This window comes from Prunus dulcis, chromosome 5 (assembly GCF_902201215.1).
Source record: "Prunus dulcis chromosome 5, ALMONDv2, whole genome shotgun sequence".
NCBI lineage: Eukaryota > Viridiplantae > Streptophyta > Magnoliopsida > Rosales > Rosaceae > Prunus > Prunus dulcis.
In genome coordinates this window covers 2,413,358-2,433,251 of record NC_047654.1, presented here as the reverse complement: position 1 = coordinate 2,433,251, position 19,894 = coordinate 2,413,358, and the positions used below count along the sequence as shown (strand labels likewise).

At 34.7% G+C, this 19,894-nt stretch overlaps 2 protein-coding genes across 4 annotated transcripts; both read left to right on the top strand.

The window, feature by feature from the left end:
• The first annotated feature begins 1,915 nt into the window (after nucleotides 1-1,915).
• On the top strand, nucleotides 1,916-6,156 carry LOC117627779 (rRNA-processing protein UTP23 homolog). 2 transcript variants are annotated; one of them, XM_034360021.1, is made up of 6 exons: nucleotides 1,916-2,108; nucleotides 3,383-3,678; nucleotides 3,750-3,870; nucleotides 4,079-4,381; nucleotides 5,427-5,492; nucleotides 5,802-6,156. In XM_034360021.1, exons 2-6 carry the CDS (start codon nucleotides 3,395-3,397, stop codon nucleotides 5,889-5,891), a joined length of 864 nt encoding a protein of 287 aa, XP_034215912.1. In that variant the 5' UTR covers nucleotides 1,916-2,108; nucleotides 3,383-3,394; the 3' UTR covers nucleotides 5,892-6,156. The 2 variants fall into 2 exon arrangements, with proteins under 2 accessions (XP_034215912.1, XP_034215911.1); XM_034360020.1 differs by lacking the exon at nucleotides 1,916-2,108 and adding an exon at nucleotides 2,476-2,641.
• Nucleotides 6,157-11,670: 5,514 nt separating this feature from the next.
• LOC117627860 (secretory carrier-associated membrane protein 4) lies at nucleotides 11,671-19,051 on the top strand. Of its 2 annotated transcripts, XM_034360124.1 has the most exons (12): nucleotides 11,671-11,866; nucleotides 13,347-13,460; nucleotides 13,540-13,602; nucleotides 13,835-13,868; nucleotides 13,972-14,094; nucleotides 15,643-15,705; nucleotides 15,810-15,903; nucleotides 16,166-16,211; nucleotides 16,291-16,358; nucleotides 16,952-17,000; nucleotides 18,068-18,133; nucleotides 18,759-19,051. In XM_034360124.1, the coding sequence occupies exons 1-12, from the start codon at nucleotides 11,804-11,806 to the stop codon at nucleotides 18,789-18,791; spliced, it is 816 nt and encodes a 271-aa protein (XP_034216015.1). In that variant the 5' UTR covers nucleotides 11,671-11,803; the 3' UTR covers nucleotides 18,792-19,051. The 2 variants fall into 2 exon arrangements, with proteins under 2 accessions (XP_034216015.1, XP_034216016.1); XM_034360125.1 differs by lacking the exons at nucleotides 16,166-16,211; nucleotides 16,291-16,358 and having other exon boundaries at nucleotides 11,706-11,866.
• Nucleotides 19,052-19,894: the final 843 nt, after the last annotated feature.

Here is a 19,894-nt window from a genome sequence, read left to right as displayed (position 1 = left end):
ACAACTTGCTCCATGCTTAAATCATTTTCTAGAGTACAAAACCATCCTAAAGCTCAACATGCCATAAAACTTCAAATTTCAATTACTAATATAGCTCAATTCAAATATTCATATGTAGTTATTACCTAATTGGAGTATTATACATGTAAAATATAATATAAATAATAAATATACACATAAACGGTCTGGTTTGATTTAAACAAGTTTACAAAAGCTCAAAACCAAACCAAACCATATATGGTCCAGTTTGATTTTTTCTTGGTCAAAATCAAATCAAAACGATAATTAGGGTTTAGTTCGGCCGGTTTCATCGGTTCGATTGGATTGATGCCCATCCTAGTTACCAAGGCTTTGTACATGCAAGGACCGAAGAAAAATCACAAAATAAAACCCCCTTTCCATTTGACAAAACATTTCGGCAAAGGGAAAAAAAATGCATTACATAAATGTATATACATAAAGGTTTTTTGGTCGTTTCGAAAAAAAGATAAAGAAAGAGTTTTTCTATTTAATCCCTGCACTTTTCTTTGTTCACCCCATATTCTAAGTTCACCTGAACTTCTACTTCAAATTTTTACAATTTGTAAGAAAACCCAACTATCTTCCTAAACTACCCCTAAATACACACCCAACCAAAAAAAAAAAAAAAAAACTCATCAACTTCACACACCATATCCTGCTATTTTGCCCCTCTCCACTCTACTTTGAAGCTTGGTGATTAACAACTAATTCTAGCTATCATTACTTATTGTAAAACAGAGAGACTCACAGTCTTTACCTTCCTTAAGGAGCCCTGCCCAAATTCTTGCATAAAATTCAGAAGTTTGAATGGGGAAATCAATAGGTTGTCTTCCTGATGGCGACTTCTCACATTACATACCACAATTGACGACTCACAAGCCACTATTTGCATACCGTATATTTAGGGTTTGTGAAGAGAAGATGAGAGTGTAGCTTTGGGATCTGGCCTTATATTATAGAGGAGTTTGTGTCTTTTTTTAAATTGCCAGTTTGGCATTGCTATGCTGTGAAAATACTCGCTGTCGGATTTGCTGTGAGAGAAAGCAAGTTGGCTTTTGATAAACTTTTTGTTAAGAGTGTTGTTGATACTAATTCCCACGTAATCAGAAAATGATTTTCACATAATCATTAAACCTAGCGCCTCTTTAAAACTGATTTCGGCATAATCAGAAAATGAAAGCACCTCATTAGTTGCTTTGCCTTATAGCTTTCTCTCACAACAATTTTTAACAATAAGTGATTTTCTCATAGTTTACCAAAAGGGCTGGGCTTCCCAAATTTTTTTTAAAATCACTTATGATCCCAAATAAGCAATGCCAAACTGACACTAAGTGAATGCAATATAACATGCAAACTTTAAAATGAATGAAAGAGAGGGAATTTGAGAGAAACGTACCTTCTCAGACGTTCAAATGAGAAATATTAGATGATGGAGGAAGTTAAAGAGACAGAGTACACAAGGTAGTTTCTGTGACAAGAGAAACACACAAATTTATGTCTGGTAGGTATTTTGGGTGTTTAGGGTTGATTCATAAATTCATAAATTTATTGACAAGAAAGGCGCGACTGGTGAAGTACGGCGCCACTGTCATGAAGAGGAAATGCGCGTTTTTTCGAAACAGGCGTGACTTGACACTTAGGCTAAGGGGAACTGCAGCCTACCCGTTTTTACTATAAGCTTGCTTTTTCTCTTTAGCCATTCAGATAATTTGGATGGCTGAATTTAATTCTCATATAAGGTTCGCACATAAGCGTTCTCACTAGATAACCTCACATTAGTCAAATATGTTACATTTGCTGGATAAGGCCTAAAATGTCAAAAGGGGTTTTATTTATTTTCGGTATGGGCTGAACTGGTATTATCTTTGTTTTGGGGATTGGGTTTGTTGTTGTGGGCTTAAGGGCCCAAGTGAGACTTGATTTTTCACCTTCGCACGCATCAGCTTCTTCCTGCCGCGCCGCCTCTGCAACTCCAAAGTTTTTCTTCATCTTCGCTCCACCTTCCGTCGTTGACTGCTGCCGCTGCCGCTGCCGCCGTCGTCTCTGCCAATACGACACACAAAGTCGGAATTCCTTATTTAACTTTGGTAATTTTATTTGCAAAGTCTTATATATTTTTGTTGTGAAGATTGCACAATTTGTTACCTGCCTCTAGTGGATGGTAATATATTATTAGTGAAGTAATTATTCCATTAATTACTGAAATGCACAGATGCAATCCACAAAGGAGCAAGTGGTCTAGGGTTTAGGGTTTATAAATTACCGACTTTTTTAAAACTTCCCCGACGTCACGAAGTCGTTCCACTGCTGCCCGATAACTCCCTGCCCCAAATGAGTTTTAACACTCAATTCAACCTTCAAACCGTAAATCCCCAACCCCCTAATCCTACCCAACCTTCACCCAATCCGACGGAACTCTCTCTCTCTCTCTCTCTCTCCACTTTGTCTTGTACAAATACTCTCTCTCTCTCTCTCTCTCTCTCTCTCTCTCTCTCTCTCCACTTTGTCTTGTACAAATACATACGACCGAATTGGTAAAACTAACTGAAGAAACTTTGACAGCAGCAACCGCAGAAAATACGTCCTCTAATAATAATCGTTGTCTCTTTGCTGTTTAAAGGTCAGTCCCTTTGCTCTCTTTAGTGATCTTTCTGCAATTCATTTCTTCGTTCTTCTTTGGGCCTTCTAATTTCTACAGTTCATTGTTCCAAGGAACAAAATTTCTGTTCTTTTCATTATTATAAATGGACCAGTCTGATTTGGTGTTCATGTGTGATTAGTGGATTGATTGTTTCAATTTTGAGTTTTACTTATGTTCTTTTTGGTTTTCTATTTCAATTTTGGATTTGATGTTCATTAATCATTTCAAGTTTGAGTTTGGAGTATGGTATGGACCTTTTTGTGCTCCACTATGAATCAACGTTTTGTTAATTAATATTTAAGATCTTTCTCTTCAAACTAAATGCTTTGCACTCCCACATTTCGCCCCTAACACTAAAAATTCCTGGATCCACCACTGGTACTGCATATCAAACATTGTCTTTACTGTACATTCATTCTTGACATGTTGTAGACAAATGTATTTAGTTTGGAATCCGTTTGGGAGGAAATTGTATTATTTACCTATACTTAATTAAATTGGATTATATATAGGAAATTGTATTAGTTTGGAATCCGTTTGGGAGGAAATTGTATTATTTACCTATACTTAATTAAATTGGATTATATATAGCTTTGTGAGACTGTTTCTTTCAGTTGATTGGTTTTACTTTTGTGAGAATGCAGCATATGCATCATTTGCTTTTTCTTTTATCTGTTTTGTTTATAAAGTTTAAGACTGAAAGGATTATCTCTGCTGCAGTAGGGTAGAATTATGAAAGTGAAAAAGCAGAGGAGGCACAGGAAGATAGTGCGGTTCTACACAGCATGCTATGGGTTGAGACAGCCGTACAAGGTGCTATGTGATGTGAATTTTGTGCATCACCTCGTTGTCAATCGCATTACGCCTGCTGACAAGGCCCTCGCTAATATCCTGGGTGCCCCTGTCATGCTTTTCACCACCAAATGCGCCATCAGTGAGTTGAAAAAGCAAGATCTAAGACATGTTCCTTCCCATTCTCAGGCTCTTGAAGCTGCAGAGAGCCTCATTATTGCAAGGTATGCCTCTCTTTTTCTTTCTTTGGAGATTATTTCACTGTTTCTTACATGGAACTATGTTTATTTCTCAGGTGCGATCATGAGAGAGCCGTGAGTGCTGATGATTGCATCATGGATATTATTGGTCAGAATAATCCCGAGCACTTCCTTGTTGCTACTCAGCATGCCGATCTTCGTGAGAAAATTCTCAAGGTTATTGACTCACTTTATTTCTTACTATTATTTTGGCAGTTGTCATTGTTGGTGTTACTTTTTCCACTGTATATCAGTTGTTGCTCTCACATTTACCCACATAAATGGCATCTTTGCCTTTGTTAAGCAATCTGGTTTGATGTGCATTACATTTGTCATATTGTATGTCCTTAAGCATGTATCCATGGAGACATTTTTTCACTTGCAGATACCAGGTGTCCCAGCTATATATGCTCTGAGAACCGCTCTTTTTCTTGAGTCCCCATCTGCCGTTCAACGGCAGTTTGTCAAAACTTCTGAAGAACAACGCTTGCATATGACTGACTTGGAATATGAGATGTTGACAAAGGGGACAAAAAATATGTCGACTACTCATCAAGAAAAGGATCGCTCTGATGAAGATGGTTTTGGAGATCAGAACTTGGAAGTGCAGGCTGTAGCAAAGAAGCATACTGCTAGGAAAGGATTGGGTGTGAAGGATAAAGTTCAGTTTAAGAGAAAGAAGGCAAAGGTATTACCAATTTCTTTCATTTTCCTGTATATTTATTACATACTTTTTTTTTCTCTCCTTCTACTTGTCTTCTTATTCTTAATCTTATGTAAGGTGTTAAGAGTTCACCCCATCTAACTTTTTTGATATGGACTGCACATAATTTGAAGTAGAATGTTGGAAGGACATCTGTTGTGTTTATATGGATTATGAAAACTCTTAGAATTTTTAGTATACACGGATAGGCTTGGTATAGGTGCATCATGGATTGACATTAATATGATTTATTTCTATTACACCATTCTTTATGACGCAGTATATGTTTCAACTCTATTCCCCATTTTGCTTACCAAGATATGTATCCCAGTCTTGGCTTGTTTAACTACGTAATGCCCCTGTCTTATGTAGTTAAACAAGGCAAACTGAGATATTTATATCAAGATATCATATTATGCAAGTAATCGCATGAAAAAATTATTTTTCACTAGGAAGATGCTTCGCTGGATCTACTTAAAATTTTAATGCAATCTTATTCATGCACCTGATACTTGAAGGAAGATAATAATGTATGATTGTAGTTAGAAGCCAATTTTGCTGATTACTATGCAAGTCTACAATGTTCACCCAATTCTATCTTCCTCACTTTCTTTGCATATATATTTTTATTGGATGGGGGACTAGACTCTAATGAATGCTATAAAAGTGAGTAGTGTTAAAGAACTAAGATAAAATAAGAACTGTTTAATCGTACAGCCTGTAGTTTCCTTATTCAGTGATTAGTTATTCATTTATTGATTCTGTATTCAAATTTATTTTGATAGCTCTTTTGTAATGGACAATGTTGAAATCAAATGCATTTGCAAGCCAGATGTTTCTGAGAATGTAATCATTTAGCTGATGTTCAGTGTGTTGACATATGTTATTTTTTTCAAATTTTGGGTGAAATTAAATAGAAATTGATTGGGATTAATACGTTGTCGATGCATATGCTAATACTGTTAGAAAATGGTTCCTTAAGATGCTGTTTCAATGTTTATGACTTTACCCTTTTTCTTCCACCTTGCAGGGTCCAAACCCCCTTTCGTGTAAGAAGAAAAAGACTTTGAAAAACCCAGATCTTCATTCAGTACAGGTGAGCTTGCAAATATTGTTTATAGCATGCCCCACTACTGGCTAGTCATTAGTTGAGGCAATATTTCGATGTCTCACTATCCCTTATAAAAAATTGCATGCCTATAACTATTGGTACTTGTGGCCCATGATGAAACTGATTGATATCTCACATTAGTTTACAAAGCTCTAAAGAACAATGTAGAATCACCTGGGAATTCAATTTCAATTGAAGCATGGATTAGAAACATTTTCTGATCTTTTGGAGAAGAGATTAGACATGATCACTTTCTCTTGCTTTGTGTGTCTTTTGATATTCTGTTTCATGCAGGAAAGGAAGGATGGAGATGCTACTTTGAGGAGTCGTAAGAAGCGGAATAGGTCGCGGAAAGGCAAAAGGCCTGTCGAGGCAGATAGTTAATGTTCCTTGGCTAAAAGTTTTGAAATTTGGCTTTCATTGGATGACGGGTTGAATGAGCACGCTGTACTTTGTTCAATTTGGAGGGAGATGATATTTTGGGTTATATTAGCTTATTTGTGTCTCCTTCAAAGTTGGGAGTTATTTTAGCATATTCATGTTTCCTTCACAGCGATAATGAAGGGAGCTCGCTCACACATGAAGCCAAAGTTATGATTTACATTAAAAAAAAATCAAAAGCAAGTGTACCCTTTTTGTTTTTTTTCAATTATTATTTATTAAACAAAGTAGACTCAAAATAAGTGCCACAGTATATGGAAAATTAAAAAAGGGTGCCCTTGAAAAAACAGACGCAAGGAAAAATTCTACCGTTGAAAAAGAAGCCTTTAGATATCCTTTACCTCTTAACAATAATATCATTGTTTTAGATTTCAATTAAAACCTTAAAATCTGTTTTCGTAATAAAACATTTGTAATACAAATGTATTGCTGCAATTTCAGTTCGAAGAACAGAAGCGTATCCAATAGGATAAGTGGAACTTAACATTTATTTTTGGCCTCGTCTGGTTATATTTTTGGAAATCATTTTCGCAGGACATTTTTAGAAAACAAAAATGAGAAAATGGAAATGCATTTTGGAAATTCAAGAATTTGGTAGTTAGTTTTAAAAACAGTTTTGAAAAACAAAAACAATGAAAACACGTCTAGCAATAATCCGTGAAAATGATAAAAACAGTGAGTATGCCTTGGGCTTGACAATTTTAAATTATGTTTTTGACATAATATTTTCAGGAATTTATATATATTATATATATATATATTTAAAAACTCATTTTATATTATGCATTAATGAACCAAACATATTTTCCTAAACTCAACTAGATAAAATTTGATAAGAAAAAATATTAACAAGTAACCAAAACACAATTCCATGATCTATGTGTTCCTCCAAATTATCATCTTAAAGACTAGCTAAAAAGGGTATTCATAGTCATACAAATCTCTGGACAAAGTATTACAAAAACAAAAATAATATAATTAAGAGCCTTAGGTAAAATCACGCCACAAATCTGCTGCAATCTTATCTCTAGTGATCGCAATCTGTGCAATGTTTCTTGAAGACATATCTATATTTGGCATTGCCATAATTTCACCATCAACAATCATGTCTTGTACTTGAAACTCTTCAAACATCCTATCATGAAATGCCTCCATTCTAATAAAATTATGTAACACACAACATGCAATAAAGATATGTCGTTGCGTACGTGGATAATATTGTAATTAAAAAATAAAGAATAATAAATAAATCAAAACGGTAAATTAAGACCGATATTCGAGCTTAGGGAAAACCAGTAATTAAACCAAAATAATTTTAGGAGTAGTAGAATTTCTCTATAAAAAAAAATTAGGAGTAGTAGATTCATGGTTGTGAGGTATTCCAAGGAGAAAATAAGAATTAGTAATTTTCATTTTACTACGTTGAAGTTTACTGAATTTCAGCTTTCAATACATCAAGTTTTTTTTTTGTCTCAGCTGCATGCATAACGTTTATTTTTGTATCACTTTCATACCTCTAATAGCTTGACCATCATGTTCTCCTTTAAATAATAACGTAGCAATTAGTGTTGCTAGCGGCAGATCCATGAATTTTTCGGCAGAGGTGCAAATTCCAAAAGCTAAGAGCTCAAAAAAAAAAAAAAACAAAAAAGACAACTAAACATCCGTATAATTTAAACAACACTAATGTTATTCATAATAAATTTAAAAAAAATAACATTACAATTAACCTACAATTGTTGCCGACAAGGTTTCATATCATACTGATCTTACTAATACAGAGAGAGCTAAATAAGAAAAAATAAATTTATTAAAAAATAAAAAATAAAAAACAAAAAACAAAAAACAAAATTGGCGTTTTCTCAAGAAATAAAAATGCATTCGACTTACTTTGGATTGGCGTACTCAAGAAGGAAAAAAAAAACATAGGATTCTTGTGATGCAAACACACTTTGATGAAATTGAGTAATGTTAAATTGGTCCTTTATAAAGAGAATTCCAATCCCACTTAAATAAGGAATTCCCAAAACCCAATTGAATAAAGATAACTCCCACTTAAAACCCAATTAAGTAAGGAATTATAGAAATTGGAAAGCCCAAGAGAAATGGCCCAGCAGCTTCCGTTTTTTTTTTTAAAAAAAAACCTTGGTCCAAAATGACGTTATTTTGGCCAGTTTTTTTTTTTTTTTTAAAACTTTTTTAAACCTTGGTCCAAAACGATGTCGTTTTGGCCAGACTGTGTTAAAAAAAAAAAAAAACGCGCCGCGCCCAGTTTGGTTTAGGCATTTTGTCGAGCATGTTGTGTGCGTCTCTAGTCCGTCACTGAGTGTTGCTACGTAGACTCACCCATATGTTTCCATGTGGACTAAATAATGTAAATATATTTAATTAATTAATTAGAATAATAATAAAAAATTTAACTGTGCTTTGTTCCCACTCTCTTCTTAGCCTTCACTCTCTTATGCGTGCTCACTCTTTCTCTCTTCTTCCTTTCCAATCCTCTTTCTTCTCCTTCCCCATCATCCTTGATTTACCAAAATGCCCTTCACTCTCCCCAAATTTCCACCCATGTCTTTGTAGCAAATCTCCCCAAATCCCTCAACTATTGCCTGCGGGACAAGTATTGGGCTTTTGAGCCTAATTCCCGGCTTGGTAGTGATGCGAACCACGAAATCCCGAAGACCCATTTGCCCAAAAGCCTTGAACTTTTGCCATATCCTGATAATGCATTGATCGAAACAGTGCATTGTCGAGTACTGGATTTTGGGGGACTTGATAAACCATTGGGAGAGAGAACTAGGTTTCTTGCCTAGAAGGTTTTCAGTCTTGTCAAAGCCGACATAGTTTTCATGCTGTTTTTTGCGACTTTGAGTGCAAAATTGCAACTAACTACTTCTTAAGGAGCCTTGAGGAACAAGTCTAGGAATGATGACTATGAGAGGCATAGGCAAATAGTTGACTTTATGAAGAACACCAAGGCTGGATCGACTTCAATTTCTTTCCGGCATCGAGCCGCATCACTTGGATTGGTAAGTTCATTTGGGTGCATACTATCAATTTGCTGCCACATAACATGTAATTTCTCATGGGACACATTCATGGGCTCACCATTCTGACATGTGGTCACGGATTGTCTTCAAAGTTAAAACAAACGAGAACTATTATGAGTAACAATATAGGTTTTTGGGCAGCATCCCAGACATTACTAGCAGTATGACCCTTGAAGTTAGAAGATATCTTAATGAAGATTGAAGATGCAATTTGTGTTTTTGAACTTGCAATATGGAATCCATGTTTTTGCAATTGCAATATGTTTTGGAACTTGCAAATTGTATTTTGGAACATATGGTTTATGTTGTCTTGGAACTTAATATACACACTTTGTTTTGAAAATTAATGGTTTGTACACATGTTTAGTTTGTTTTGGAACTTAATTTGTGTTCTTAATGGATAAGTGTAATCTTTGTTTTGCCTATTTTGGTTCAGCAAATGCTGGCAGAGAAATTACACCAATTTGCACCATTTCATAACATCATCAACACTGAATTACAAGGCAGAGAAGTTATATGACAAACTTCACTAAACAAACCTTCTAAAACAGATTTCATAATTCAAACATGCTTCATCACAACAAACATAAACAAGAAAAACAACACAACCACACATTTTTCTTGATTTTTCTCGATTTTTTGCATTTTTCTTTTCCAATCTATCAATCTTTCAAAGCAACCCAAGTATCACCATTTTCGAACATTCACAGATTTTAGGAGCAAAGCACTCCCAAAAACCACATCCTTTCTACCCTCTTCCCTGCATCAACCCACACAAGATTTATCATTTCTTGCTGTCAAATAACCAAGCATGAAGCATCGTATTTAGGCTCCTTCCTACCTTCGACTTTGGACATACTAAATCTCATTCCTGGGTTAGAATTAGTCCATGAAGTCTGAATTCTTGCTAACTTTCCACAATGACACTGATTCCTTCCTTTTCCAATCTCCATCTATTCTTCGATGAACTAGCATGCCTTCAATATGAACCAATTAAACATGCGTAACTTCAATAGCAGCAATGAAGACCCAAATTTGCTCCCCTCGTCATCAATTGATGCCAACCTTCAATTCCCAGGGCATTGAATTAGTGACTTAGGGCAAAATTAGGGAAATATGGTCAAGTTTTGCGGATATATAACCAAAGTGCATGAAATGTTGTAGCTGACAAATATACCCACGTTTTTCTACTATGTGGCTACTACATAAGCAAAGATAACAATTTATGTGAGGAAATAACGAAAAAGGGAAACGTAGGACACAAAAACAAGGCACATGAGGCATATCAATAACTAAGGGCCTGTTTAGGAGTGCTTCTGGAACAGTTAAAAGCATTTTATGACAACCAAAAGCGCTTCTAACAACGGTTGACAGAAAAGTTTAGAAGCGCTTTTGGGCTATAAAAATGTTTTCTGGAGAAGCACCTGCCATGTGCTTCTTCAGGAAGCACTCCCAAGTGCTTTTCCAAGAAGCACTCCCAAGTGTTTTTCCAAGAAGCACTTTGATTTGTTATGAAAATTTCAACGTTTTTATAATAAAAGCGCTTATAAGTACAAGTGCTTCCTAAAGAAGCAGTCACAAATGAGCCCTAAGTCTTAGGCCCCGTTTGAGATTGCTTTTTTTTTTTTTGGTTGTCAAAAACCTGCTTTACTTTAAAGTTAAGCAATTTAAGGTGTTCGGTAAAAATAAAATATCCCGATTATTTTAAAAGCAGTGGCCCTTTGACAGCAGCTTTTAAAAGCAGGCTTTGAGTTGATTTTCAAAACTGCTTTCAAAAGAAGCAGAGATGAACTTTTAAAGAATTTTTTTAATTCCCAAAATACCATCATTCATTTTTAAAAAATGACACCACCTCCACTTCCACATCCAACTTCACCACTTGCACCACCACATTCACTACCTCTACAACCACCGCCACCGCCACCACCACCACCACCACCACCACATCCTTCTCCTCCTCATACTCCTCCACCACCTTCACCACCTCCACCTCCACCTCCACCTCCACCACCTCCACCTCCTCCTCCAAGACCTCCACATCCACTACCACCTCCACAACCAACACCACAACCACCACCTCCACAATCGTCATCCCCACCACCACCACCACCACTATCACAATCACCAACTCCACCTTCATCACCACCACTACCTCCACTCCATCACTACCACTACCACCATATGATTAGTACATAACACTTTTAACATCATGTCTATTTTAGTCATTATTCACAGTTACAACAATTTTATATTAAAATTTACCAAACAGTTTTGACACTGATTTTTGTACTAACAGCACTTTAAAAATACTATTTACCAAACATCTGCTTTACTTTATAACAAATTATTTTCAAAGTACAGCAGAAGCAACTTTTTAAAAAAGTGATAGCAATCCCAAACTGGGCCTTAATTTTATCTTCTATCTTCTTCTTTCGTTTTCAAATTTTGAAATTGTTTTGGTTAAAATATTCATAAAAGAAAATCATGATGAGGTGAATCATTCTTGAGAGAAAAAACTGTTTGAGTTCGGGGTATATATGAATAGTTGTATTTTGGGAGGGATAAAATTTTAGTATTGGAGATGGCAGCAAAAGTAAAATTCAAAATCTTGGGTGGATACTGCAAACCGAACTTCATTCCAATTGTTATCCCGCGTAGGCGTAGCAAATAAGCCTGTCTCGCAGATAATAAAGTCGGTGGGAGTGTAGTGTGACACATTGCCCAACAGAGACACTGCCACACCCGCTTTCTCTCTCTCTCTCTCTCTCTCTCTCTAAATTTTCTGCAAAATTTGGGGATCTAACGATGAATCGGCACCACGACCCCAACCCATTTGACGAAGAAGTGGTCGAGGTCAATCCCTTTTCGGTAATTACAGCCAACACCCTTTCTCTTTCTCCATTTTTAACTGTTTTCTTCTTCTTCTTCTTCCTGTTTAGATCTGCCCTCTATTTCAGTTGTAATTTGAATTCCTGAATGTTGGTTTTTTGGGATCTGGATCGGAACCCTAGGTTTTCAATATTCCGACACTAAAGTGAATGTTTTTTTTAATAAAAAATTTGGAAACAATTATATGTAACCTATAAAATTGAGTTAAGAATTTGAAATAACATGTGGATTTGCAGTCTTAATCTCTTAATGACAGTAGAAACAGAGCCAATGCTCACTATGCAAGAGTCCTTAGCTTAGAGCAGATTTAATATGTTGAAAATCAGCTTTGAAAGATGACATTTTTTCGAGTTAAAATGCTTAAGAAATCTTAAATAAGTTAGGTTTTTACTTCTGTTAATTTGAATAAACATTGAAAATTTAATCAGAAGTTGAAAAGTTATACCTCATTCACTTCAAAGTCAGCTTTGCGGAAAAAAAGAAGGTGGTGAATTTGGGATACATTTCTCAACATATTCATTAAAATTAAAAATTATACAATGTCCTGGTCAATTTGGAAGAGGGGTATAATGTACAGCTTAGCGATTGATGTTTGGTTTTGAAGCTTTCTAACACTTTCAGGCAGTAAGTTAATTAATTTTCAGTTAAAGAGTATTTTTTATTTCATACTCTTGTTTTTTTCTATTTTTTTGAAAATTGTTTATCACTGAGCCCCCTTCCCCCTTTTACGAAATGTTGTCCTTTTACATTGTTCTGGCCTTCTCATTCTACTGTTTTAGTGTATTTAATCTTTTGCATTTTTCCCATAATGTATTTATTTAATAACCTAGTTATGATTTGTACCGCCAACCTCCCCACCTTAATATCGACATGATAGTCTTCAAGAATCATAGATTTGTACATATTCTGAGAGTTTAAAGAACGTTTCTCATTAATGTGTATAAAGTTCAAGCTATCTTGATTTTTTTTTTATGTCATTCGATTTTGAACCTCTGCTAAACATTATGAAACCATGATGGTTGACCATTTCAGTGATGCAACATGATGTATTAATGGTGAATTGGAGTTGTTTAACTTGCTTCCAAAAGGTTAATTTGGAATAGTGAGGGTTGCTAATGCAGTGCTTTGTGCTTCCCTCGCATCTTTATGAGGTCTCAGTTCTTTGTACATGGGCATTTTAGAAGTTATAAATTCTATTCCATGTCTTTGTGCATAAGCTATTTGATTGTCAGGCTGCTTTTAGATGCAAATAAGCGACGTTAAAGTCATGTTGCCACTACATGTGCGTGGTGCAATTTGCATTTTCTAGGATACCATACAAAATCACTTTCGGATTTTAAGCCATACGGCTTCATGGTTAAGGCATGCTTATCAAGACTAGTAAAAAGCTTAGTTGATATGTATTTTTCTTTTCCTTATAGTAATGTTCTAAATGTGCCATAATTTGAGAACTTTGCAGAATGGTGCTGGTGCTCCCAAGTCAAAGTCACGTGTTCCACCATTGGCATCTGAACCTCTGGGTTTTGGGCAGAAGCATGATGCAACAGTCGATATACCATTGGATACAATGAATGTAATGTAGTTTCTTTTTCCTATACTATTTTCTCTACTTATTTAGCTTGGTTACGTATTGTTCGGTATGATATCTACAGGATTCTAAGCAAAAGGCAAAAGAGCTTGCAACTTGGGAAGCAGATCTCAAGAGGAGAGAAAAGGTTAATTGTATAAATTTTATGAATGATTACTTATCTATAGGTCTGCCTTTATTGTTAATCTTTTAAACTGGAGTTTATTACATTATGAATCTATAAATTGCTCACATATCTGAAATGTTTCCTGTAATAATCTCTCATTTGTGCCATTCCTTAGTATTTCTCAAGTGTGCTGCTTAATGTGTTCCTATATTTTGTTTTTAATAGTGTTTGTATTTACATTTAACTTTTACAGGATATTAAACGGAGAGAAGATTCTGTTGCAAAGGGTAAGCACTATGAATATGCAGCCTAAACTATTAAAATTTGGGTTTTTTGTTGGCTTTTCTTAAATTATGAGTAATTACTTTTTCCTTCTTCTTTGTGAATCAGCTGGTGTCCCCGCTGATGATAGAAATTGGCCTCCATTTTTTCCAATTATTCACCATGATATAGCTAATGAAATACCAGTACATGCTCAAAGGCTACAATATCTGGCTTTTGCAAGCTGGCTAGGTAATGGAAGTTTATTATTCAAATGTGTTGCTATGCAGTTTTACTTGTATTATTTCCAAGTGTTAAGGTTGCCTTCTTTCGGTGTGACCATATGGTTGCTGTTCATAACCAGCCTTTTGGGTTCTTTGAATGGATAAGCTTTGCTATTTCCATTTTTATCTCAATAACATGTTTTTTATTCGGAAAAATGGAAACTGATTGATCAAATGGATGTAGCATTAAATTTTTTCTACATGTCTTTTCTGCCCTCAGTTTCTACATGTCGTGCCCAGAAATACATATCCTTCTGATCCAAATAGCACACTTTTTTTTGTGTTGGAAGACTGATTATCACATTTTATTTGATCAAAATAAAGGAAAAGCTCTAAGAATAATTTATTTGTTGGAAATTTTTTGACCTAATTATATAATTCTGATCTAAAGTTGAATTGTAAATAGAAAATGCAAATTTATATTTGCAACTCTTTTCTTCAAATAATTATATTTTATTAGGGTCAAAAAAACGATATATGAAGAGACAGCTCCAAATTTGTTAACTGAATGAATTCTTTAAGTTATTATTAATAAATAAGGTTATTAATGTATATTCTTACTTTTTAGAAGGATATTCTTTTGTTTTCATTGGAATTATATATAACAAAAGTATATTAGAATTATTTTCAGTAGAGACGAGGAAAAGTTATTTAAAAAATCAGTGGAGATTAACTTAGGGCATTATGAATGTGGAAAACTATTTCAGATAGTCTGGTAAAATTTAGGACTTGTCTTGTTGAGAGGGAAATGGGCCATTTTGTACCAGGACACACCCTCATTTTTTGTTATGCTAGCATGTTTTCATTGTTAAGGACCTCATAGTTAGGGGTGGGCGTCAATCCGGCCGAACTGATGATACTGGCTAATCCAAACCGTAATTACCAGTTTGGTTAATTTTTGACCAAGAAAAAGTCAAACGGTTTAAAAACCCAAACGGACCATATATGGTTTGGTTTTGACCTTTTGTAAACCGACCTATACCAAACCAGACCGTTTATGTGTATATTCATTTATTTATATTTTGTTTTACATGTGTAATACTCTAATTAGGCAATAGCTTTATATGGATATTTGAATTAAAATTAGTTATGAAATTTAAAGTTTTATGGCGTGTTGAGCTTTAGGATGGTTTTGTACTCTAGAAAATGATTGAAGTATGGAGCAAGTTGTGAATTTGTGGGGTTGTAATTCGGTTAACAATGTTGAAAAAATGCAAAAGAAAAGAGAATTGGGCTTAGGCCCAAACCGGCTGAACCAAACCAAACCGTCTTAAATTGGTTTGGTTTCCTTCATGAATTTTGTCAAAGCCGAACCGAACCAAACCATTATATTGTAATTGGTTCGGCCATGGTTTTGAGGTGATACCGATCCAATCCGGACCGTCCCACCCTACTAAAAGTAATGTTATATAGCAATATATTATGCCTTATTTTTTGTTTTTAAATTTATTTTGGTAATGCATGTAAATAGCAGGATGATATGCCCGTCTAATACTTAATAATATTGTCTTTGCAGGCATAGTTCTTTGCCTATCTTTTAACGCAATTGCTATTATTGTTTGTTGGATTAGAGGCGGAGGTAAGCTTTACAGAGTGATGTTTCATTATTTGTAGATTATATGTAGGATTAGCTCTTTGTCTATGATGCTAATTAGAGCTTCTGATGATGTTCATAAACTGCAGGTGTTAAAATATTTTTGCTTGCAACGATCTATGCTCTACTTGGATGCCCTCTTTCATATGTTCTGTGGTACAGGCCTCTCTATCGTGCAATGAGGTAAATATTTAAAGAGGGATTTGTTTCTAGTTTCTAGATAAATATAGGATTTGTAGTTCATCTGGAGCTCACAAGCTGCTTGTTAGCATAGAACTTTTGGCACTACATAGAAATATTTGTCGGAAATATCATGGATCATAGGCATAGCTAAGACAAGCTAATAACCAGATATAAAAGAATAAGCATTTGCATGTCTCACAAAATTATCTTTGTCTTCACTGCTTGTATTGATTGTTGAGGGGGTATTTTTTCCAATTTGCAGGACAGATAGTGCCTTTAAGTTTGGTTGGTTTTTCCTGTTCTACATGGTATGTACTGATACTGTATCCTTTTGAATTCTTACTGCTTAGCTTATTGATCTGATTTGTAATCAATTTCATGAGGCAGCTCCATATTGGGTTTTGCATTTTTGCGGCGATAGCTCCTCCAATTGTCTTTAATGGGAGATCATTGACGTAAGTTCTTCCCTTTACTTTTTTGTTTGTTTCTTTGTTTCTTGGGTATAATTTTCTATAGTAAGATGGTTGGCAAATGAAAATTTTGCATGGAACTTACCACCAAGTCAAAGTACATTTTGACAAGCCATCCGTAAAAGGAAATTTCTTGGCTCATTAGCTGCTGCATTAAACACATGTTTAGCAATTGGAAGTGTAAAACTAATAACTTATGCATAGGTACATTTGCTAATGTATACTTTCTTTCAAATTTCATTTCCTGTTGTCATAATGTTGATTGATTTGAAGTAAGGGAAGAAAGTTACTTCTGCAGTTTGTCATTTGAAATTTGTTTGTAACCATTTTCATATTTAACTAAATATATTTTTTTGAATTTTTACCTTGGTGGAATGGCAAGCCTGGAGATAAGTTACAACAGTTCAATTTCTGGTGGACTTTAAGTTATTAATAAGTTTCTTTTTCTTACTAAATTACATAGAGTTTTTCATTGAGTATAATTCTTTTCATGCTGTTTAACTGAACCAGTATATTTTCTTCCTTTATATTGATGCTGTTTCCTACTTTTTTGGTTTTTATTTCACAAAAAAATACAGGGGCATTCTTCCGGCAATTGATGTCTTCTCAGACCATGTGGTGGTAGGGGTAAGTTTGTAAACATGCCTGTATCTGTCTTTCATCAGCTTCAAAAGTGTGTGCTTGTTAACTTATATAATGCCTGCTAGAGGCTGAGTTGCCCTGAGAAGTGTGTGTGTTTTCTCCTGTTATTTTTTGTTCATTTGATTTTATAACTCTGCAGAGTATTAATAAGTAACAGATTTTATGATGAATTATGTTCTTAGAAGAATGTTGTTGGAAATATAGTGTTTCTTTTATTTTCATGCCCTAGTATGTTTAGTTTTTATTACAACTTCTAAAGTTTAAGGAACAGAGTAGACAATATTAGTTAAAAGCTTGTTACATAATACATACGTAGAGCTGTTTATAATACATTCAATTCAAGATACGAAACAGCAAACTTTTATGAAGAATTTGGACTACATTTAATCAGGGAAAAAAAAAAAAAAAAAAAAGAACAAGCATGATCTAAATCATGAAGTAGGTCAAGAAAGAAATACAAAGGTGCCTGCTGGTTTTCTGTGGAAGTCAAAACTTAAACCTGCTTTCGTATCTTTGGCATGTCTTCACTTTTGACTCCAAATTAATGTGTCTTCTTCCCCAAAATACTCTTAACAAATGAAACAGCAGCCACCTTCTCTGATGATCTAAACTGGGAGAAAAGATAAAAACAAGCGTGATACGTACAATGAACTTTAACTCACTTAAAAAAGATTCCATTTTCAAATTTCTCAATGCTATGCAAAGAATTCAGAATATCAGATTGTTGTTAAACCTTTGTTTGCTTAGCATAGCTGGATAGTCATAAATTTGTGCTATGCATTGACAAGGTACTGTAACAAGTTTGGTAAAAGAATATGTGTGCTTTTAATGTGGGACACATCCCTTGTGGGTCTTACTTACGTGTAGAAAGACTCTTAAGACAGAACAGTGAAGGTGTATTTGTTTGTCCAGAAAAAGGACAAAAGGTATATTAGTTGGTAAGGATATATTCATCATGATTTGGATTTCAGATGACAAAATTGCTTGAATGTTTGGGTTATAATATTATAAGATTACTAATATCATTTTGCTTTTTTTTTTTCTTTGTGCAGATATTTTACTTAACTGGGTTTGCCTTGTTTTGCTTAGAAACCCTTCTAAGCTTTTGGGTACTTCAGGTGAGATACAGAGTTTGCCTTGTTTTCAATATGCACTTTCAAATTTTAGTATTATCTTCTTCAGATGTATAGGAAATGCTTTTGGTGGCTCACAAAGAGATGCACTAAAGTAATCTGTAGATTTGGAAACTACTCTTAGTTTATGGAGCTGTAGACCACAGTGATTGTTCCTTGAAAGTGGTTTGTGCCCTGATATTTTGCCTCCACCAAATTTAGTCTGTAGTTGGAAACTTGGAATCAGACAATTACTTTAAGCTAAATTGCTACTTATTATTTCCCTTGATCTCTGCCACAACAAAGTGGTTGCTGAGATCACCTGAGGGTAATAATGAGTGAAAAGCAAATAACTTTCCTGTATTAAACTGATACTTGCAAGTTATAATTTATATGATTTGGATGAGATTTAGTGAATGGAAATAGATTATTTATTAATTATCTAGTTGACACAAGAAACACAATTTATCACTCACTTTCACCATATCGCCTTTTCAAAGATTGGAATTTCTTTACTAGTCTGAATGATTTTTTATTTTATTTTGGGGCCTAGTTAGAATGAAGTCATTGTTTACATGGTATTTATCCTTGGTATATATCTGATTGTCTTTTTCCTCTTCGGTTTGTGCAGAAAGTATACATGTATTTCAGGGGGAACAAGTGAGATTTGATCCTGGGGTTGTGTCCAATTGGGATTCAGAGTTACGTTGTTCTTTTCGAGTGATTTTAGTATATTCTTCTGCGGCCTATTATTATGTTGCATTTTGTTGCGGTAATTGCATTGCATGAGTAAGTAGAAGAATGATTTGTAAGATAAATATATATGACAAGAGGATGTATTGTTCTACCCTTAACTCTAAAAGTCTGTCTATTGTCCCCGTTTCCTCATCAAACTACCTAGTCTTATAATTGCTTTGTTTGTTATATGTTCATGTTCATCCAACTACCTGTGCAAAAGTCACTGCGAACATTATGAAAAATATATATGCCAGGCACAAAAGCTCTTTGGGATAGGCAACTGCAGGCTCGTATGGGACGGCTTCAACAGAAGCATTCATGCTGCTAAATGGTTTTATTAGAAGCGTTTTCAAAATCTGATGCTTCCAGTTGATGAAGACAATGTCAGAGTTTGATTCACCTCAATCATAACTTTGGGCTCCAAAAACTGTAAGGCCAGCTCCCTTACGTTTCGTTGAAGCTTTCTGAATGAAAAGGATCTGCAAAATCCCATCTACACCCAAAATAACCAACCGAAAAAGAAAAAAAAAACCACCTGCATATGTGTCAGAGCCAGGGATTGTTTGATGAATAAGAACTTCTTGGACATGTAGCAGGAGTAGATTATTTTCTGTTCCAAAACAAAAATCATGGTAACTAGTGATGTCACCTAAATAAATATTAAATTGGGAAACTGGTTAAATGACCAGACCCAACAAACAAACAAGTCTTCATAAACTATATATATATATATATATATTAAAAAGGGAGTTTTTATTGGCATCCCATTATTTGCTTTGTGCACCTTATACTAATTTTAAACATGAATATTTTATTTAACTTTTATACATAACTACCGTTAAGGACAAAAAACATTTATAATCAAAATTAAAATTTGCCCACTATACCCCACATATGTTCTTGCAACCCTAGTTAGACTTTTTTTCTCAAACCATCATGTTCCTACAACTCTAGTGAGGTTTATACGCTTATATTGGTGAAAAAATATATTGTATTTATTCAAGAATGGTGAGATTGAAGTTAGAGAGG